Here is a 22,671-nt window from a genome sequence, read left to right as displayed (position 1 = left end):
CCTGGATTTTTAAAGCCTTTTCTAGAAATTAGAATTATACCAAAAATGAAAGAAATTGTCTGAGGATGGTGCTGGACCATCTGACATAAAAAAAAGGGGACAGTTTGATGAAAAAGCTTTAAATAAAGTTTAAAATTCAGGTCGTGTGACATTATTAAGCAATACACAGGGCCCTACTCATAATAGATAGGATGAAGAAATCGAAGGCCTGGTTGCCAAGGTTCATCTCCAAGAACACTTATGAAACTCGACAACAAACGGTTTAATCATACAGTATCAAACAAGATCATTTACAACATAATATACATCAACAGTTTGTTTCGCTTTATGACAAGAGTCAATCAAATATAATTAATCACAGATTGTAATCATAAAAATGTAGCCTTAGTTATAAATACTTATAACTAAGGCACATCATTCTAGAAACATCCGTTCTACCGTTCACCCACTATCGCATCACTTCCTTTAACTGCTCTGGGCACCGTTTCCCAATAGCGATGGAACTTATGAGTGTTTTAACGATGCATTGTTCTTACAACGGCTGAAGATGAAACATGCGTTTCCAGAACACCACGGAGAGTTAATGTTCACTCAGTGTTACATTGGAGAATATGTCCATACTGATAGGATCAAAAGAAAGGCAGCGCTACTCTCAGATCAGCTTTCTCCATTCAAATCTTACCTTTAAATTATAAGTATTCCACAATACTGACGATGGATCAGCTCCTACAGAGAAATTATTCTAATGCTTACCCAATAATAATCCACTAAATCACATATTTGGCACATCATGAAATATATTGAGGAAAAAATTACAGTAGGTTAGCTTTAATAACCCATTTTCCAACCAGGGAAAGGTGGGGGAGGTATGATTAGTCCAGTGTTAGTCCTAGTGTTCAGTTTAGTCCAGTGTTTAGTCCTGTTGTTTTGTCCACTGATTTGCCTGGTGTGGAGGTCAAGTGAAGGAGTCTGCTGGGGTGGATGGGTAAGTGGGATCCTGTCGAAAGAGCATTAGAATGAAGACAGACAGTATTTGATCTTGTGTGTTTAAAGATTTGAAAGTGTTTGAGGTGTGTTTGGAGTTTATTTGAAACTATAAAGTGTTATTATGTATTCTACCTAGGTCTACAACTTATATTACACTGCCATTATGCATAAAGATGACATCAATACACCAAAGCGCATACGAAAACAATAAAACACATTCTACTGTAGAATGCAGAGATGGATTGCACACTTATTTCTTGAACACTCACCGAGAACATTGGGTTTATGAAATTGTCGTCGGCATTGTCATCAGGAATGGGTTCGAACTGAAGAGGGTGGTGTGAAAGAAACAATTATTGGCATTCAGGTAAATTAACATGAACTTATATCTCAAACAAAGACATATGACCATATTCAAGTACGCATAACATTTACAGTATTTTCATAGTATGGTATACACAGAGAGAACTGTACACTACAATTAAAATATCATCATATATAATTTTCACAAAGTACAGAGTCGTATCCATGTCTAATTGTCCTTTATCATCTCCATGGATACCTTTAGTGACTCGTCGGCAACTGGTTCCTCGGGAGTCAGTTCCTCATCTGGATTCTCAAAGGCCCCCTAAAATGGCAGCCAGATTTTTTTTTAAATAAAAGCCTGAACTGTAAAGCTCTTACTCTATTGTCTGATATTTTAAAGGGAGAGTTCACCTCAAAATCAAAACTTGTCAGTCTGAGTTAAGACCACATTTAAAGGGATAATTCACCCTATGTCAAAAGTCAGCTAAAACTTTAAAAAGTTAACTATCCCATGAAAATGAAAACAAGCTGACCAGCTTTTATTTTAGATGTGAACTATAACTAGTCCCTTAATGTGTTTTTTTCAAATGGTGCCTACCTCGACTGATTCAGTATTAGCAGGTGTGGCGCTAGCGTCTGGCTCAGGGTCAGGCTCAGCTACCACACGAACCTCAGCATACAACGGGTTCTCAATGTTCTCCTATAGAACCAAGGACAACATAAAGAACAGTTCAGAACTACGCGCAAGATACAGGTCGACAGGGTGGTCATCCTCATGTTCTATGTTCTGAATGACATTGGCATACTGCTCAGTGCGTGTCCCTAAAAACAATAATAATACACTTTTTAAACTAGCTCTCAATTGAAACTCCAAAACAAGGGTCTTCAATCTGGCCCACAAGCTGATTGGATGTGACCCGCCAGTGTTGTCTTAGTAAAACTAAAATCATAGAACTGCTGAAATCCACATTGGGATGATTTAACAGAATACAGTACATTATAGGGCTCCCAAGTGGCGCAGCGGTCTAAGGCACTGCATCCCTAGTTCGATTCCAGGCTGTATCACATCCGGCCGTGATTGGGAGTCCCATAGGGCGGCACACAATTGGCCCAGCATCGTCCGGGTTTGGCCGGGGTAGGCCGTCATTGTAAATAAGAATTTGTTCTTAACTGACTTGCCTAGTTAAATAAAAGGTTACATAGTACATAAATTAGCTAATAAAGTATATTTGGTGTATTGACCATTGCTGTCCCATTGGGCACAAGGATGGCAGTAGTGATAGCGTTAGTGGCAGGTCTCTCAAACCCCTCAGCTGCATAGGCGGGGTTCTCAAAACTCTTCCCCCCTGCCTCCTCCATAGGAACAGCAGTACAGGGCTCCTGATGAGACAAAGATGAGACATAGACCGTTACGGACTATGTAAAGAGTCCCCTTGCATGAACATAAGCTAACCATAGTACAGTAGGTGTCTGTGTGCTGGAAAATACTGATTGAAATACTTTAATGTTTTTGTTTTATGGATTATTAACAAATCATGATCAGACAAACCGCTTTGCTGCTTGGGCCCGGGTCACTCCCCTCCTCCTTTGATGGGTCAGAGCTTTGATATGGGGCACCCCTGAAAATATCCAATAAAAGTACACTTGGCATGAATGAAAGGATTAGGATACAGATATTAGCTCTGTATTATGAGGAAACTTAGCTTTAGCACTAACGTCCCTTTAGAATCGAATGGGTTGTTGGGCTAGCTTTAGCATTAGCATCCCTTTAGATTTAGAATCTAATGGGTTGTTGGGCTAGCTTTAGCATTAGAATCCCTTTATATTTAGAATCTAATGAGATGGGGGGGCTAGCTTTAGCATTAGCATCCATTTAGAATCTAGTGGGCTAGTGGACAAGATATAGTGTGGCAGTACCTGTGGAACTGTGGCTCACCTGAAGCTAGCCATACTTGGCATGATGTGGCTTATTGTCTCCATGACACTGGCCTTCCTCTGGGCAGCATAGACCAGACCCCCAAGGACAAGTACTATCAGTACAGTCACCCCGATGGCTATACCCACTGGGAGGGAGGGAGGGAAGGAGAGGGGGTTTGCGTGAGGGAGAGGAGAGAATGAGAGAGGGGGTGAAAGAGAAATGAGATAGGATTTTAGGTGAAAGGGAGAAAGATAGAGACAAAAGGGGAGACGGAAAGACATTGATATCTTGTGGTATGGAAAAAAATATGTATGAACAAAATAACGATGGATCATGGATATACTGTAGCATGTACCTGAAGATGCCACCACCCCAAATATGTTTATCTCGCAAAAGTCTCCCTGCCATTCTGGAGGACATCTGAGGAAAAAAATGTAACCAATGTTATACAGAGGGAGGTAACACCGGCAGGGCTCGTACACTATCCATAATAAGGACAGAGTCACACGTTATGTTCAGGTTATTTGTTGAATTTAAGACTTTTTAATGCCACTTGGAATGCAAATCATTACCAATTTTGAAGTTTGCAAGCGCCACACACCTGCTAATATTCCACTCCATGTTGGCAAAAAGTAGTATTTTTATGTTTGAATTTCACCAAAGGCTATAACCTACAGTACATGGCTCATAATATTATCAGGCAGGTGTGCTATTTTAGCAATGCGCATTCTCCTGTAGCCTAGCAGCCTCCACAGGTAATATTACACTTCGCTACATTACAACGGCTTGATTTGTTTGATCTGAGCAATTCTTCTTAGCTAGCTACATAGCCGTCTTTGTATCAAAGATAATTGTGTAGTTTAGAGTAACTGAGTAATTATCGAGGCTAGCTATCTTCGTCCTCCTAACGTAGTCAACACTGCTAGCTGCTAGCTAGCTAGTCATCACTGTTAGCTAGCCAACTTCTACCGACTAGCAGCACCGCAGAAACTATTACATTACAACGCAACGACTTGATTAGTGTGGCGTTAGTGTTAGTTAGCCAGCTACATAGTTGTCTTTGCTGTCTCTGTATCTAAGATAATTGTGTAGTTTGAGTATTATCGAGGTGTGCTAGCCAGCCGCGACGCGGCGCCAGACTTACTCAACACACCTAGTCATCATTACCCACTGCCAGCTAGCCAACCGTTACCGACTAGCAGCGCTGTAGTTACTAATACTTTACAACGGAACGATTTGACTAGTGCAGTGTTACCTAGCTAGCTACCTAGTTGTCTTTGTCATAGCTTGATAATTGTTAATTGATAATTGTTAGCTAGCCAGCCATCGAGGTTAGCTAGCCAGCTATTTCCGTCCCCCGCGACGCCATTTTTCCTAACCTAGCCACTAGCCAACTATTACCGACGAGCAGCATTGTTGAAACTAAATACACTACAAGGAACGTCTTGATTAGTGTCATGTTAGCTAGCTAGCTACAAAGTTGCTTTGTATCATGACAAGGTGTAGTACTGAAACTACCGAGGTTACCTAGCCAGCTACACGTTCAAAGTCAACAACGCAGCCACTGCTAGCTAGCCTACTCCACCAGCCAGCAGTACTGTATCATTTTAGTCAATAACATTTTTGCAACGTAAGCTTAACTTCCTGAACATTCGAGACGTGTAGTCCACTTGTCACTCCAATCTCATTTGCATTAGCGTAGCCTCTTCTGTAGCTTGTCTACTATGTGTCTGCCTACCCCTGTTCTCTCTCCTATGCACAGGCCATACAAACGCTCCACACCGCGTGGCCGCTGCCACTCTAACCTGCTGGTCCCAGCGCGCACGACCCACGTGGAGTTCCAGGTCTCCGGCAGCCTCTGGAACTGCCGGTCTGCGGCCAACAAGGCTGAGTTCATCTCAGCCTATGCTACCCTCCAGTCCCTAGACTTCCTGGCGCTGACGGAAACATGGATCACCACAGATAACACTGCTACTCCTACTGCTCTCTCCTCGTCTGACTACGTGTTCTCGCATACGCCTAGAGCATCGAGCCAGCGGGGTGGTGGCACTGGAATCCTCATCTCTCCCAAGTGGACATTCTCTCTTTCTCCCCTGACCCATCTGTCTATCTCCTCATTTGAATTCCATGCTGTCACAGTTACCAGCCCTTTCAAGCTTAACATCCTTATCATTTATCGCCCTCCAGGTTCCCTTGGAGAGTTCATCAATGAGCTTGACGCCTTGATAAGTTCCTTTCCTGAGGATGGCTCACCTCTCACAGTTCTGGGTGACTTTAACCTCCCCACGTCTACCTTCGACTCATTCCTCTCTGCCTCCTTCTTTCCACTCCTCTCCTCTTTCGACCTCACCCTCTCACCTTCCCCCCCTACTCACAAGGCAGGCAATACGCTTGACCTCATCTTTACTAGATGCTGTTCTTCCACTAATCTCATTGCAACTCCCCTCCAAGTCTCCGACCACTACCTTGTATCCTTTTCCCTCTCGCTCTCATCCAACACTTCTCACTCTCCCCCTACTCGGATGGTATTGCGCCGTCCCAACCTTCGCTCTCTCTCTCCCGCTACTCTCTCCTCTTCCATCCTATCATCTCTTCCCTCTGCTCAAACCTTCTCCAACCTATCTCCTGCTTCTGCCTCCTCAACCCTCCTCTCCTCCCTCTCTGCATCCTTTGATTTCCTCTGTCCCCTATCCTCCAGGCCGGCTCGGTCCTCCCCTCCTGCTCCGTGGCTCGACGACTCACTGCGAGCTCACAGAACAGGGCTCCGGGCAGCCGAGCGGAAATGGAGGAAAACTCGCCTCCCTGCGGACCTGGCATCCTTTCACTCCCTCCTCTCTACATTTTCCTCTTCTGTCTCTGCTGCTAAAGCCACTTTCTACCACTCTAAACTCCAAGCATCTGCCTCTAACCCTAGGAAGCTCTTTGCTACCTTCTCCTCCCTCCTGAATCCTCCTCCCCCTCCTCCCTCTCTGCGGATGACTTCGTCAACCATTTTGAAAAGAAGGTTGACGACATCCGATCCTCGTTTGCTAAGTCAAACGACACTGCTGGTCCTGCTCACACTGCCCTACCCTGTGCTTTGACCTCTTTCTCCCCTCTCTCTCCAGATGAAATCTCGCGTCTTGTGACGGCCGGCCGCCCAACAACCTGCCCACTTGACCCTATCCCCTCCTCTCTTCTCCAGACCATTTCCGGAGACCTTCTCCCCTACCTCACCTCGCTCATCAACGCATCCTTGACCGCTGGCTACGTCCCTTCCGTCTTCAAGAGAGCGAGAGTTGCACCCCTTCTGAAAAAACCTACACTCGATCCCTCCGATGTCAACAACTACAGACCAGTATCCCTTCTTTCCTTTCTCTCCAAAACTCTTGAACGCGCCGTCCTTGGCCAGCTCTCTTGCTATCTCTCTCAGAATGACCTTCTTGATCCTAATCAGTCAGGTTTCAAGACTGGGCATTCAACTGAGACTGCTCTTCTCTGTGTCACGGAGGCTCTCCGCACTGCTAAAGCTAACTCTCTCTCCTCTGCTCTCATCCTTCTAGACCTATCTGCTGCCTTTGATACCGTGAACCATCAGATCCTCCTCTCCACCCTCTCCGAGCTGGGCATCTCCGGCACCGCGCACGCTTGGATTGCGTCCTACCTGACAGGTCGCTCCTACCAGGTGGCGTGGCGAGAATCTGTCTCCGCACCACGTGCTCTCACCACTGGTGTCCCCCAGGGCTCTGTTCTTGGCCCACTCCTATTCTCGCTATACACCAAGTCACTTGGCTCTGTCATATCCTCACATGGTCTCTCATATCATTGCTATGCAGATGACACACAATTAATCTTCTCCTTTCCCCCTTCTGACAACCAGGTGGCGAATCGCATCTCTGCATGTCTGGCAGACATATCAGTGTGGATGACGGATCACCACCTCAAGCTGAACCTCGGCAAGACGGAGCTGCTCTTCCTCCCGGGGAAGGACTGCCCGTTCCATGATCTCGCCATCACGGTTGACAACTCCCTTGTGTCCTCCTCCCAGAGTGCTAAGAGCCTTGGCGTGACCCTGGACAACACCCTGTCGTTCTCCACCAACATCAAGGCGGTGACCCGATCCTGTAGGTTCATGCTCTACAACATTCGCAGAGTACGACCCTGCCTCACACAGGAAGCGGCGCAGGTCCTAATCCAGGCACTTGTCATCTCCCGTCTGGATTATTGCAACTCGCTGTTGGCTGGGCTCCCTGCCTGTGCCATTAAACCCCTACAACTCATCCAGAACGCCGCAGCCCGTCTGGTGTTCAACCTTCCCAAGTTCTCTCACGTCACCCCGCTCCTCCGCTCTCTCCACTGGCTTCCAGTCGAAGCTCGCATCCGCTACAAGACCATGGTGCTTGCCTACGGAGCTGTGAGGGGAACGGCACCTCCATACCTTCAGGCTCTGATCAGGCCCTACACCCAAACAAGGGCACTCCGTTCATCCACCTCTGGCCTGCTCGCCTCCCTACCTCTGAGGAAGCACAGTTCCCGCTCAGCCCAGTCAAAACTGTTCGCTGCTCTGGCACCCCAATGGTGGAACAAGCTCCCTCACGACGCCAGGACAGCGGAGTCAATCACCACCTTCCGGAGACACCTGAAACCCCACCTCTTCAAGGAATACCTGGGATAGGATAAAGTAATCCTTCTAACCCCCCCCCCTTAAAAGATTTAGATGCACTATTGTAAAGTGGTTGTTCCACTGGATATTATAGGTGAATGCACCAATTTGTAAGTCGCTCTGGATAAGAGCGTCTGCTAAATGACTAAAAATGTAAAATGTAGTAGCATAGTAGCTAGGCTATAGATGGCTGAAGCATGAGGTTGCCCATCTGCATTTGATTAGGGTACCCCAAATGGGCAAATAAATCATTAGCTAAATCAAAAACTCTAGGCCTAAGTGTTCAGAATTTTGGCTGCGATACCAATATCAGTTTAGTATAATGATGCTCAATATCATAACGAAACCACTGTGAAAATGCCTTAAAGTCAAATATACAGCTATGTTACTGTATGAAACACGTGGTCAACTCTCCATCTGGAAATCCAAGCCACTGGGTGTGCAGGCTTTTGATCCAGCACTGCTCAAACACACCTGAGTCAGCTTAACAAGGTCCTGTTGAGCAGTTGGTGTGTTAGAGTTGAGGGTGGAACAAAAGTCTACACAAGCAGTAGCTCTCTTGGAGGTATTATGCTATACTATTAGAACATTAGCCTACAACCAAAAAGTCTAATAAAATGATTCCCTTGTTCAGTGAATCAGGTATCAAATGGCTATACTTTGAAGCAAGGTAGCTCTAGACTGAGTTTTTCCAGTGCCAAGTGTGGTATCCCAGGAGGTCTACCCCGGGGGATGGTAATAGAGGGGAGGTACGTGAGGCGACGTTGGCTCCCTCTGCTGGGAATACGGGAGCTGGTCACCCTGACACGGACAGCTAAGTGGAGGTAATTAGAGAAAAGTGCCAACCAGCCGTGGAGGCTAAATAAAAGGAGCACGGTGGCACACAGCGGGAGAGAGACGGACACCAGTTAAGCGAGAGAAACCTAAGTTATTTCTTTGATATATTTATTTTCTGTCTTAAGTAAAGTTGTTTTTCGGACTAAAGCCTCCCTGTCTCTGTGTCAATCTCTGCACGCTCAATCCAACACCCCACGGTTTACCACACAAGTAAGACATGAAAGAAGTTTAATCTAAAATGTTAATTGAATGCATGATGGATATTTTGATTTGTAATGTTTGTTGTGCATATTGACCGGGGGCAATTGTATGATTAAACAGTACAAATACGACCTATGCAGATCAATCAAGATGATGAGTATAGGGACAAAGAGGTGGGTACGAGGTGCATGTGACGGGCTTCTAACGATCACGGATTACCACCAACGCCGCCCTACCGGACGAGCTAGACACCTTTTTCTCACGCTTTGAGCAAAATGATTCTGAGCCGCTGAGTAGAGCCCTTGACGACAACAAGGGCTATGTGCTTACGGTCTTCACGGAGGACGTATGCAAGGCATTCAAGCGTGTTAACCCTCACAAGGCTGCCGGCCCATACGGCATCCCAAGGCGTGCCCTCAGTGCATGTGCAGACCAATTAGCTGTTGATGGCGCCGACAGACATTGCAGCTCTGCTTCTAGCTCCTAAGCAACTCTGCAGTGTTTTGTTTTTGGATATCAGAGGGCGGTAACTCACCAGTATTATGACCAGGAATATGACTTTCCCGATGTGGATCCTTCGTTCGTAGCCCCCCAGAGCAATTAAACTTATCCCAGAGGCTGCTCCAAGATGCCGCCGGCGGAGAAGAGGTATTCGGAGTGGACTTCTAGTCCGACTCAGGAGGCGTGCACACCATCCACCGCTTCCGAGTATATTACTCGCTAATGTTCAGTCTTGGACAACAAAGTAGACGAGCTCAGGGCGAGGATCTCCTTCCAGAGAGACATCAGGGGCTAACAGTCTGTTTCACGGAATCATGGCTCTCTCGGGATATACTGTCCCTGTTCATACAGCCAGCTCGGTTCTCAGTTCATCATGCAGACAGGAATAATGAACTCTCATGAACTACTCATGGTGTGATTGTGATAACATACAGAAACTCAAGTCCATTTGTTCACCCGACTTAGAATATCTCACAATCAAATGCTGACTGTATTACCTCCCAAGAGAATTCCCTTCAGTTACAGCCGTGTATATTCCCCCTCAAGCCGATACCACGTCGGCCCTCAAGGAACTACACTGGACTTTATGCAAACTGGAAACCACATATCCTGATTTATTGTAGCTGGGGATTTTAACTAAGCAAATTTGAGGAAAACGCTACCGAAGTTCTGTCAACATATTGACTGTAGTACTCGCTTAGGAAAAACATTAGATCACTGCTTCTCGCCTTTTCGAGACACCTACAAGGCCCTCCCCCACCCTCCCTTCGGCAAATCAGATCACCACTCCCTTCCTATAGGAAGAAACTCAAACAGGAAGTACCCATGCTAAGGTCTATTCAACGTTGGTCTGACCAATCAGAATCTATGCTTCAAGGTTGTTTTGATCACGCGGACTGGGATATGTTCCGGGTAGCCTCAGAGAATAACATTGACGTTTACCCGGACACAGTGACTGAGTTCATCAGGAAGTGTATAGGGGATGTTGTTCCCACAGTGTCTATTAAAATCTACCCAAACCAGAAACCGTGGATAGATGGCAGCATTCACACAAAACTGAAAGCGCGAACCACCGCATTTAACCATGGCAAGGTGACTGGGAATATGGTTGAATACAAACAGTGTAGTTATTCCCTCCGTTAGACAATCAAACAAAGCAAAACGTCCGTACAGAGACAAAGTGGAGTTGCAATTCAACGGCTCAGACACGAGACATATGTGGTAGGGTTTACAGACAATCACGGATTACAAAGGGAAAACCAGCCACGTCACGGACACCGACGTCTTGCTCCCAGACGAGCTAAACACCTTCTTCGCCCATTTTGAGGATAACACAGTGCCACCGACGCAGCCCGCTCCCAAGGACTGTGGGCTCACGTTCTCCGTGGCCGACATGAGAAAGACAATTAAGCGTGTTACCCCTAGCAAGGCTGCCGGCCCAGACGACATCCCTAGCCGCTTCCTCAGAGCAGGCGCAGGACAGCTGGCTGTAGTGTTTACAAACATATTCAATCTCTCCCTATCCCAGTCTGCTGTCCCCAATTGCTTCAAGATGTCCAGCATTGTTCCTGTACCCAAGAAAGCAATGGTAACTGAATTAAATGACTATCGCCCCGTAGCACTCACTTCCGTCATCATGCAATGCTTTGAGAGGCTAGTTACCTGACACCCTAGACCCACTTCAATTTGCTTACCGCCCCAATAGATCCAGCGAAGCTGTCATCAAGGCAAACGGTGGCTACTTTGAAGAATCTAAAATATGATTAACACTACATGATTCTCTGTGTTATTTAATAGTTTTGATGTCTTCACTGCAATGTAGAAAATAGTAAAAATAAAGAAAAACCCTTGAATGAGTAGATGTGTCCAAACTTTTGACTGGTACTGTATGTGAGGATGCTTTTTATCGACTACAGCTCGGCTTTCAAAACCATTGTGCCCTCTAAGCTCACCACAAAGCGCACAGCCCTGGGACTGAACTCCTCCCTATGCAACTGGGTCCTGGACTTCCTGATGGGCCGCCCCCAGATGATGAAGGTAGGCGACATTATCTCCTCCACATGGGGGCCCCACAAGGGTATGTCCTCAGTCCCCTCCAGTACTCCCTGTATACCCACGACTGCATTTCCTCACACAGTTCCAACTACATCATCAAGAGTGCTGACGACAACAGTAGTAGGCCTGATTACCAACAACTATGAGATGTCCTACAGGAAGGAGGTAGGCACTGACGGTGTGGTGCCAGGTAAAAAACCTCTTAACGTCAGCAAAACAAAGGAGCCGATTGTGGACTTCCGGAGGAACCAGGCTGGGCACGCCGCCATCCTCATCAATGGGGCCGCTGTGAAGGCTGTCAAAACTTCAAGTTCCTCAGTGTACGCATCTCCAAGGAGCTGAAATGGTCAGACCACACTAACACTGTGGTGAAGAAGGAACGACAGCCACTCTAACCTCAGGAGGCTGAAGAAATTCGGCCTGTCCCAGAAGGCCCTCACATCAAAAACATACTGTCGGACTGCATCACAGTCTGGTACAACGACTCCACCGCCACTGACCGCAAGGCTCTACAGAGGGTGGTACGCTCAGCTGAATGCACCATTGGTTGCACACTGCCTGCTATCCAAGACACCTTCCAGACCAGGTGTCGCAGGAAGGCCAAGAAGTTTATCAGAGACCTCAGCCACCCGAGCCACGGCCTGTTCTCCCTACTTCCATCACTCAAATGCGGGCAGTACAGGAGCATCATGCTAAAACTAACAGACTGGCCAATAGGTTCTACCCCCAGACCATCAGGCTGCTGAATAGCCACCACTAGCCAGCTACCTGCTCTCAATGACATACTCTGTTTGTAAAGTGGTGTTATTTCCTCTGTATTGACAGTTGAGAAATAATTGTTATACTCACATAAAGCTGAGACTCTTTTTTTAACAACAGTATCAGTAGTTATTAAAAAAAAACTGTCTTTCACACAATTACATTTTGAAATGTTGCTCAACTATCAGTATGCTTACAGAATGCATCTCTCCCTTCACTCCATGTTTTAAATAGGTGAGCGGCAGTGAGAGCCAGGACAAAACAGGGACAGGGCAGATACATACTTTCATTGCAGGAAGCAGATGAATTAAAGCACATTATTGTTGACCAAATAATGGTTTTAGAGCCAAAACATCTGCAGGAACTAGTGTAGCCTAATCATCGAAATTACAGATGTAAGCAAATTTGCTTCGATAAGAGGGCAATGTTAGTGTTGTCTATCAAATTGTATAGGCTTATTAGACTACCTTGCTCTCATCTCTCTTCTCTGGCAACGGATGCACACGCACCTGATGTGTATACACAGACATGTGGTTGGATACCTCTTCTACATCTTGAAAGTGTGCCTCGGATATTATTTGATAAATTTTGTAAATGTTTTTGCCGTGGTGGCAACAATTAAAACCTCTACAGGATCGGTGGGTCCCCCACGGGACGGTTGAGCTAACGTAGGCTAATGCGATTAGCATAAGGTTGTAAGTAACAACATTTCCCAGGACATAGACATGTCTGATATTGGCAGAATGCTTAAATTCTTGTTAATCTAACTGCACTGTCCAATTTACAGTAGCTATTACAGTGAAAGAATATCATGCTATTGTTTGAGGAGAGTGCACCGTTATGAACTTGAAAAGTTATTAATAAACCAATTAGGCACATTTGGGCAGTCTTGATACAACATTTTTAACAGACATGCAATGGTTCATTGTATCAGTCTAAAACTTTGCACATACACTGCTGCCATCTAGTGGCCAAAATCTAAATTGCGCCTGGGCTGGAATAATACATTATCGCCTTTCCCTTGCATTTCAAAGATGGAACAAAAAACGCATGGTTTTTTCTTTGTATTATCTTTCACCAAATCTCATGTGTTATATTGTCCTACATTAATTTCACATTTCCACAAAGTTCAAAGTGTTTCCTTTGAAATGGTATCAAGAATATGCATATCCTTGCTTCAGGTCCTGAGCTACAGCTAGTTAGATTTGGCTATGTCATTTTAGACGAAAATTGAAAAAAAGGGGCGGATCCTTAGCAGCGGCACAATATAAAGGAAACACTCTAGTCCTCTCCGTCACATTTGTTAAGACATTTGAAGACTGAATTTAAGACATTTTAGGACTTAGAGGCTTTTAAATCCGATAAATTCATTTAAGACTAATACTTTTTAAGGACCCGTGGACACTTAAAAATGGCACTAATAGGACAAGTTAATGTAACAGCCAACTTACATGCACATGGCCTTGTTGTCATCAAAGTAGCATGTTCCGCCATTTATACACTGGCATGGAGGGGGCATGGTGGGTGGGGGGTCAAATCCTGACAGAGGTCAGAGTTCAAAGGTCAACACTAGTCAGCACAATTTCCTTCAAAGTGTTTCTTCCTGTTTAAGGTATTACATCATATCCTGTCTCTGCCCAATACTAAAGTTTGGAACAGCTATTCCAATTTTGTTGTGGCACACAACATAGATTAAAAACCTAATGTAGCTAACCACAACAGTCAAACCAAGAGGAACAAGTTACAGATAATTGACATTTACAATACAAGACAGAGTCATCAGTCCAAGATGGAGGAGGCTATGGTACCTGCATCACAGTCCGTCTTGCTGCCAGAGACAAAGCTTGTTCCCTCAGGGCAGGCGCAGGTGTAGCCTCCAGGTCTGAGCAGACACAAGTGACTACAGATCCCTTTACAAGGGGTTTTCACTGACAGACACAAGTAAACAATGTCACTTAAACCTAGACTGCATTTTAGTTTATATCAAACAGGAAACACAAGAGATGTTTGAAGTGTCACTCACTGCCTATTGAGTTGTATCTCTGCTGCTGGTACACACTGATCTGGGTGAGCCAGGGCCCAGCGGTGAGCAGCTTGGTCTTGGTGCCACGGCCAAACTTGTCCTGCCGGAACACTTCCCCTTTCTCCTGCGTGCTCCAGTAAATGTGGTCCTCAAACACACTCACACTGAAAGGGTACCGCACATCTGGGCCCACAGAGACAAACACAGGGGTTAGAAATTACAGGTAACCAATTAAACAAAATAGGGTTAGAAACCATGTAATGTACCACCTTAATTTCTGTTCATTTTCAGACCTATAAGTAGTCTAATGTCAAAACGAACCAATTCTCCACAAAACTTAGATTGAGTGTAATGCCCCTTTAAAGAAGAAAAAAAAAGCATCAAGTTTGAATAGTAAGTCAGCTGACTGTCACACAGAGGCATGGCAATCGTATGATAGAGTTTTGTACAAGTAAAGCAAACGATAAAAAATATACTATTTTCAGGCCTCGTGTTTCCCTCCACCCCATGGTGTATCACTCTGCCCTCCAGCCTCACCAATATACAGTGCAGTGCGGCGGTCTTCTCCGGAAGGTAGCACCGACTCAATGCGACTCTCCTTGGCATCGGACCAGTAAACCCGGTCACCGTTGGCGTAGTCGATTGACAAGCCTGTGGGAAAACCCAGGCCGTCGGGCACCAGGACATTCCGGTGCTGCCCGTCCAACCATGAGTACTCAATCCTGGCCGCGGTTCCGCGGTCCGCCCAGTACAGCATCCTGGATGAAGAAAGTAAAGTGGAAAAGGAAAATGAGGGATAAGTGTTTCACCTTGAGTAGATTTATTTTGTAAGGGGCTTTTCAGACAATGTCAGATGTTTTTGTCCAAAGAATTATGAGGTCAACAACAAATATGACCATGTCTCATCCATGACTGCTTGCACATCAATTGTGAAAACTGTTGTACTGCGATGAGCCATCAATTTGTAGTTGAAACCAGTTCACATTTTCTATTTGTATGATTTTTTTGGGGCAAAACAATTGTCAGGCTCTCGAAGCATCATCCACAGCTTCCAATACAAGCCCCAGACTCATAACAGCCTACAATGATTCTCACCCCAGTCGAGGATTGACAGCCACAGCAGAGGGATGGTCAATGTCCGTCTTGACCAGGTGCTTCCTGTAGCGCCCATCCAGCATGGCCACCTCTATCCTCTTGACTCTCGAGTCCGCCCAGTACAGGTTCCTATTCACAGGAAAATAAAGAACATGTTATGTCCCAAACATGTTATAGCACTGCATATCAAAGTCATTCACAGCCATTAACATAAATATAACAAGTAATGTGTAGATACCACTGCCATGGCAATTTCAGTGATTGATATATTAGCTAACAGATTACATTACTGTTCCATAATGTGAACATTTCAGAATATGAATGAAACACAAAACCACACAGTAGGGGAATATGCCCAGTTCTGCATTACAAGGGAAGCTGAACAACAGACAAATAAATAAAGAGGCGCAGCCATGCCGTCCTACCTTCCGACCCAGTCAACAGCGATGCCATCTGGCGTGGTAATGTATTTGATGCCCAGGTCGACAGCGGCGGCTATATTGTTGCTATTGTCGTCCACTGTGGGTATATATGCTCTCTTGATGGCGCCTGCCGCATTGTCCTTCCCCTCCACCGTGAAATACACCATACCTGAGAAAGACATGGAGAGCTTACTCAGCTCTCTTTTAACGTGAATACCTTATGTTTGTCAGGATTATTATTTTGCATTATTTAGTCACTTTTGATTATAATTAGTAACTTTTTTATGATGTTGATGATAATTAAGGTTTTCCATGTAAGTTTAACTAACATGTTAAACACGTATTTGAATATGCATTCCTGACTTTGATAAGTAAGGCTTCTTTGTAAAATCATTTTTTAAATTAAAATTAAAATACATTTTTTTATAAAAATAAATAAAATGGTATTTTTAGTATAATCGTAGCTATTTTGTCTGGGTCATAGGAGGCAGCTAATTTTGTTTGTGTGACATACTGAGTCCAGTGTTGTTGTGGTCCCAGTCATAGTCCAGAGCCATGATGTGCTCCTGCTCCTCGAGGAAGTCATGGTAGGCCTCCATCTGCAAGTTGAACTTCCGGATACGGATATTCTCTGGGAGCAACAGGAGAGGCCCGGCACCTGGTAAGTTTGTGTTGAAGTAGGAAAAAGTAAAACAAATAAAAATCAGTTTACCCATAAAACGTTTCTCCAGAAACATCGATAAATTAATAGCAACTGTAATAACAACAATATTGTTACTTTGTTCATAATAGTGTACAATATTATGGAGATTATTTTGAAATCCCAAACACTCAATTTATAGGCCTAAACAGTACTAAAATGAGATAAAACCAACAAACTGTTAATTTGCAAATTAGACTACTGGTCTTTAATTAGCAAAATACTTAGCAATTAGCATATTTCTAAAGCAAAGCTTTCGGTCTCAGGTCTAAACAATAGTATGGTAGAGGTGTGAACTCACCCTCAGCTTCACACTGGTTGCCATTACCCACTTTGCGGTACCCGGGGGCACACTCACAGTCGTACCCGCCCTTGGTGTTCTTGCAGACCTGCGGGCAAGTCCCATGTACCTCACACTCGTTGATATCTGGGGAAAGTTTTGGTAGAAAGTTAACTATATGTGCTTGTTATTGTTTATAGGGTAGCAAGGTCTAGGTAGGGGTGGGTGGATGTTAAGAAGTGAGTTTGCCCTCCATATTGTAAACATTTACTTAAATGTTATTTTCTAAGCAAAACATGTTTTGGACAAAGAATTGACCAATAATGTACATAACCACAAAAAGGAGTTGTACTAATGCTGCTTTTTACAACAAACACTTTGATTCATGTTCTTTCAGAGGGTTATCTACGCTTCGTTGATTGTGTTTCATTGTTTTCAGTGAACAACAACTCTACAAGGAAGAGATGGAATGAAGGCAATGATCCAGTTAATAAACAATATTCATGTTGTTTGAGTCTGTGTGGGTGTAGTGTAAGTTGAATGTTGTTTAAGTGAATGTTGGAGTGTGTGTGGCGTGTATGTGTGCGTGCAAGCCTTAGGGCTGTCCCCGACTCAAAAAAAATCTTGATTGGTCCAAATATTTAAATGTGGATTTTTCCATATATAGACACGTCCTATGTGTTTTAATCAAAATCAACTATATGCACTGAGCTTGTCTGGTGCTTTAAGCGCTCAGTTTGATTAAATAATTAACCTAAGGGCGATGTCCGCTCCTTCGTGGAAATCAAATTCGCATAATACCAAAATCCCCATAAAAATCTGTTTAAGCTAGAGATATCAATTGTTCATTGGATGCGTCTCAATCAACCGCGTCCGCCTAAGTAACACTTCCGTAGCTGCAGTGAAAGGTAATGGAACTAGAACGGTGTTTGTCAGAACATGACGACACGAAGATCGGTATACTCACAAAATAGTCTGTAGCGTTCGAACGGTTTGGCCTAGAAACTATTATGACCCCTCTATGGAAAGATGAGACTCTTGCTCTATGACACCCCCACAAGCATCTTGGGACTCATCTTGCAGTCGGTACAACCGATTTGCCAACGTCTGTCTGTAGAGTCCAAACGGTTTGGGCTACACACTAATATGACCCCTCTGTGTAAAAGTGAGTCTCTTGTTTTGCTCTAGGCCTCAAAAGACTTGTCTGAAGGTCCCATTGTACTAGTTGGAACAATTTATGGAAGTACAGTATATGGACACTGTTTAGTGACAAAAATAAGGGGTTAAATACATGTACAAAAAATACAACAAATGTTTCCTGATCTTTCTTACATCTCTGAGATACAGGACCTAATAATTAACCTAATACGTTTTTTTGTACTATTGGTTAGAGCCTGTAAGTAAGCATTTCACTGTAAGTTCTACACCTGTTGTATTCGGCGCACGTGACAAGTAAACTTTGATTTGATTTGACAGACACTTCAGAACAAACTTCCTTTAGGTTTTGTTTGGGACTATTTGTTGTTCCATGTAGTGAATCTGTTATTCAATGCGTTTGAATGTGCTAATAGCAGTAAGGCCCAAAAATTATTTTGTAATGTTTTTTGTAATATATTTTTTTGATACTTCAAGGGGTCTTAAAATTCAAAAAATCAAATAGCAAAATGATCCTTGGTATGACCTTCTTAAAACAATTCCATATAGCTTATAAACTACTAACCCTACTAATGATAATGACATTACTTATAATGATGATCATTATTGGAGGAGGAGATCAAGAAAAGGAGGCTTATTGTTATTATAAAGATAATTTTTCCTGACAATTTGGAACAGTATAAACACTAAATAAACAAGTAATACCAGAGATTCTGCACAGCAAATATTAAAAACAGCCGAATTTGTGAAATTGTTTATCCGACATGTGTTGCATGAGGCTTGGTACTCAAGGAATCAGTAGCCTATTAAACAAACACTCAAACAGGCAACACAAGCAGGATCTGTCTTATTTCTGTAGATAAAGTATATATGGATGACAAAAAAAACCAGCCACAATTAACAGTTAGGCTATTGATTATAGACCTAATTAAGTTCGGGTTTCCTCTCTCCTCACTTTTCTTAGACAATTAAGGCAAGGGCTGTTTTCTCGTCTCCTAACTCTGCTGCTGCCTCCACCACATTGTTCTCAACACCAATATACTGGTTAACTTTGCTATTATGCACATAGCAACATGGTCTAGGAAAAGGCACCAATTCAAAGGCGCACTCACGTTTCAGAACAGTGGACAGCAACCGCTATCAAACGAGGGAGAAAGCGCATTTGTTATAAAATATATTTTTTTTTATTAGTGTTGTACCATTGTCCTTAACCATATACAATTTTAGTAGCACATGCCTTAGTGATGGACTGCGCCATCCCCACAATGGAGTAGTCCACTCAGACAGGTGTCTTGAACACCATGATTTATACATTTTTTGCTCAACTAAAGAAATCTGGGTCAAACAACAAACAGCCTATCAACCAGACGACTAAATTGGGTCAACCCTAGTGAGCACGTCTCTATATGTGTGTACCTGTGCAGTTGAAGGTGCTGTCCGGGTCCACTCTGTATCCAGGTCTACAGGAGCAGATGAAGCCGGTCCTGTTCAGGTTGGTACACTCGTGCTGACACAGTCTCTCCTCACAGGTCCGGTCATGGCCAAAATCTGAAACGGGGCACACAATGGGTCACTTTCTCCATTTGTCTAAATCAGCTTTTGATAAAATCACAGTAATAAACAACCGTTTAAAGTTAAGGATTCTGGTTCAGGCTATGAAAGTAGGTTTAAAGTAAGGTTTCTCAACCCAATCCTCGAGGCCCACCAGTCATTCCATAATTTAGTTGTACTCCAACACCTGCACACCCTTTGCTGATTAGTTCACTAGTTTCAGTGGTGTTTGAATACATCAAATACATGGAATTGCGGTTCAGAAAGGCTGAGGTAAATGACCTACTTACATTACATAATAGATACTGTGAAGATAGCATCTGCATAAGCACAATGCATCTTCACTTATACATTCTTAAATGTGTTAGTTTGTCAAATATGTTGTTTTTAATTCCGCCCCAAATTGTGTTTCATATCATTCAAACCTTGCTATACATGTACCATCAACTTCACCTTCAACAGTTTCAAGTGTTTGTCTTGTCAGTTTGAGTGTGTTCAAGTGTGTTGATTTTAATTACTGTGTTAATTATTGATCTTAATTATTGTGTTTTGCTTTAGAATGGTGTCTGTTTGAACAGTGTAGGAGAAATACTTAATGAAAGGAGGTAGACATGCTTTTATGCTCTGCAGGAAAGTTTGTTGATTTTATAACCTTTAGCATTGTTTTTTATTTTTGTTTTTTTTATTTAACCTTTATTTAACCAGGTAGGCCAGTTACACATGGGATAAACAAACGTACAGTCAATAACACAACAGAAAAATCTATGTGCAGTGTGAGCAAATGTAGAAGATTAGGGAGGTAAGGCAATAAATAGGCCATAGAGGCGAAATAATTACAATTTAACATTAACACTGGAGTGATAGATGTGCAGATGATGATGTGCAAGTAGAGATACTGGGGTGCAAAAGAGCAAAAAGATAAATAACAATATGGGGATGAGGTAGTTGTGTGTGCTATTTACAGATTGGCTGTGTACAGGTACAGTGATCAGTAAGCTGCTCTGACAGCTGATGCTTAAAGTTAGAGAGAGCGATATGAGTCTCCAGCTTCAGTGATTTTTTCAATTTGTTCCAGTCATTGGCAGCAGAAAACTAGAAGGAAGGGCGGCCAAAGTAGGCGTTGGCTTTGGGGATGACCAGTGAAATACACCTGCAGGAGCGCGTGCTATGGGTGGGTGTTGCTATGGTGACCAGTGAGCTGAGATAAGGTGGGGCTTTACCTACCAAATTCTTCTAGATGACCTGGAGCCAGTGGGTTTGGCGACAAATATGTAGCGAGGGCCAGCCAACGAGAGCATACAGGTCGCAGTGGTGGGTAGTATATGGGGCTTTGGTGACAAAACAGATGGCACAGTTTGCTGAGTAGAGTGTTGGAGGCTATTTTGTAAACGACATCGCCGAAGTCAAGGATCGGTAGGATAGTCAGTTTTACGAGGGTATGTTTGGCAGCATGAGTGAAGGAGGTTTTGTTTCAAAATAGGAAGCCAATTCTTGATTTAATTTTGGATTGGAGATGCTTAATGTGAGTCTGGAAGGAGAGTTGACAGTCTAACCAGACACCTTGGTATTTGTAGGTGGCCACATATTCTAAGTCAGAACCGTCCAGAATAGTGATGCTAGTCGAGCGGGCAGGTGCAGGCAGCAATCGGTTGAAGAGCATGCATTTAGTTTTACTAGCATTTAAAAGTAGTTGGAAGCCACGGAAGGAGTGTTGTATGGCATTGAAGCTCATTTGGATGTTTGTTAACACAGTGTCCAAAGAAGGGCCAGAAGTATACAGAATGGTGTCGTCTGCGTAGAGGTGGATCAGAGAATCACCAGCAGCAAGAGCAACATCATTGATATATACAGAGAAAAGAGTCGGCCCGAGAACTGAACCCTGTGGCACCCCCATAGAGACTGCCAGAGGTCCGGACAACAGGCCCTCCGAGGGGGCTATTCGATGCTAATGCTGAACGCCACAGGATGTTTTCGTGCTGGTCAAGGGCAGTCAAGTCTGGGGTGAACCAAGGGCTATACCTGTTCTTAGTTGTACATTTTTTTTAAATGGGGCATGCCTATTTAAGATGGTGAGGAAAGCACTTTTAAAGAGCAACCAGGCATCCTCTACTGAAGGGATGAGGTCAATATATCTGAAGTGTTTTAGGGAGCGTTTGACAGTGATGAGGGGTGGTCGTTTGACCGTGGACCCATTACTGAGGCAGTGATCGCTGAGATCCTGGTTGAAAACAGCAGAGGTGTATTTAGAGGGCAAGTTGGTCAGGATGATATCTAAGAGGGTGCCCATGGTTACGGATTTAGGGTTGTACCTGGTAGGTTCCTTGATAATTTGTGTGAGATTGAGGGCATCTAGCTTAGATTGTCGGACGGCCAGGGTGTTATACATATCCCAGTTTAGGTCACCTATTAGTACGAACTCTGAAGATAGATGGGGGGCAATCAATTCACATATGGTGTCCAGGGCACAGCTAGGGGCTGAGGGGGGTCTATAACAAGCGGCAACGGTGAGAGACTTGTTTCTGGAAAGGTGGATTTTAAAAGTAGAAGCTCGAATTGTTTGGGCACAGACCTGGATAGTATGACAGAACTCTGCAGGCTATCTCTACAGTAGATTGCAACTCCGCCCCCTTTGGCAGTTCTGTCTTGTTGGAAAATGCTGTAGTTGGGGATGGAAATGTCAGAATTTTTGGTGGCCTTCCTAAGCCAGGATTCGGACACGGCTAGGACGTCAGGGTAGGCGGAGTGTGCTAAAGCAGTGAATAAAACAAAACTTAGGGAAGAGGCTTCTGATGTTAACATGCATGAAACCAAGGCTTTTATGGTTACAGAAGTCAACAAATGAGAGCACCTGGGGAACAGGTGTGGTGCTGGGGGCTGCTAAAGGCTATAAGAACTGGTCGCCTAGTGCGTTCGGAACAGAGAGTAAAAGGGGCAGATTTCTGGGCGTGGTAGAATAGATTCAGGGCATAGTAGGATGTGGAGGTAAACCTAGGCATTGAGTGACGATGAGAGGTTTTGTCTCTAGAGGCACCAGTTAAGCCATGTGAGGTCACCGCATGTGTGGGGGGGTGGGACAGGCATGTTGGGCTGGGGGCTCTACAGTAAAATAAGACAATAACTAACCAAAACAACAATAGACGAGGCATATTGACATTAGGGAGAGGCATGTGTATCCGAGTGATCATAGGGTCCAATGAGCAGCAATAGGTGAGTCAGGGAGCCTTCGGTAGTCGCTACTA

At 44.1% G+C, this 22,671-nt stretch overlaps 1 protein-coding gene across 1 annotated transcript in view; it reads right to left on the bottom strand.

Moving 5' to 3' along the window:
* Nucleotides 1-247: 247 nt before the first annotated feature.
* The window catches only part of lrp2b (low density lipoprotein receptor-related protein 2b), a 125,649-nt gene continuing 103,225 nt past the window's right edge, over nt 248-22,671 (bottom strand). The window contains exons 67-83 of the mRNA XM_014158653.3: nt 19,298-19,429; nt 16,748-16,873; nt 16,261-16,404; nt 15,750-15,915; nt 15,325-15,453; nt 14,767-14,987; nt 14,230-14,412; nt 14,015-14,134; nt 13,658-13,745; nt 3,567-3,631; nt 3,230-3,356; nt 2,843-2,912; nt 2,536-2,673; nt 1,892-1,993; nt 1,550-1,615; nt 1,257-1,313; nt 248-997 (exon numbers count right to left, since the gene is read on the bottom strand). Of these exons, the coding sequence (XP_014014128.2) occupies nt 956-997; nt 1,257-1,313; nt 1,550-1,615; nt 1,892-1,993; nt 2,536-2,673; nt 2,843-2,912; nt 3,230-3,356; nt 3,567-3,631; nt 13,658-13,745; nt 14,015-14,134; nt 14,230-14,412; nt 14,767-14,987; nt 15,325-15,453; nt 15,750-15,915; nt 16,261-16,404; nt 16,748-16,873; nt 19,298-19,429 (1,976 nt within the window). The 3' untranslated portion in view covers nt 248-955. The remainder of the gene's footprint in view (nt 998-1,256; nt 1,314-1,549; nt 1,616-1,891; nt 1,994-2,535; nt 2,674-2,842; nt 2,913-3,229; nt 3,357-3,566; nt 3,632-13,657; nt 13,746-14,014; nt 14,135-14,229; nt 14,413-14,766; nt 14,988-15,324; nt 15,454-15,749; nt 15,916-16,260; nt 16,405-16,747; nt 16,874-19,297; nt 19,430-22,671) is intronic.

This window comes from Salmo salar, chromosome 19 (assembly GCF_965601325.2).
Source record: "Salmo salar chromosome 19, fSalSal1, whole genome shotgun sequence".
NCBI classification, from domain to species: domain Eukaryota; kingdom Metazoa; phylum Chordata; class Actinopteri; order Salmoniformes; family Salmonidae; genus Salmo; species Salmo salar.
Note: the sequence above shows the minus strand (reverse complement) of the source record. Positions and strands in the feature narration are given on the sequence as shown.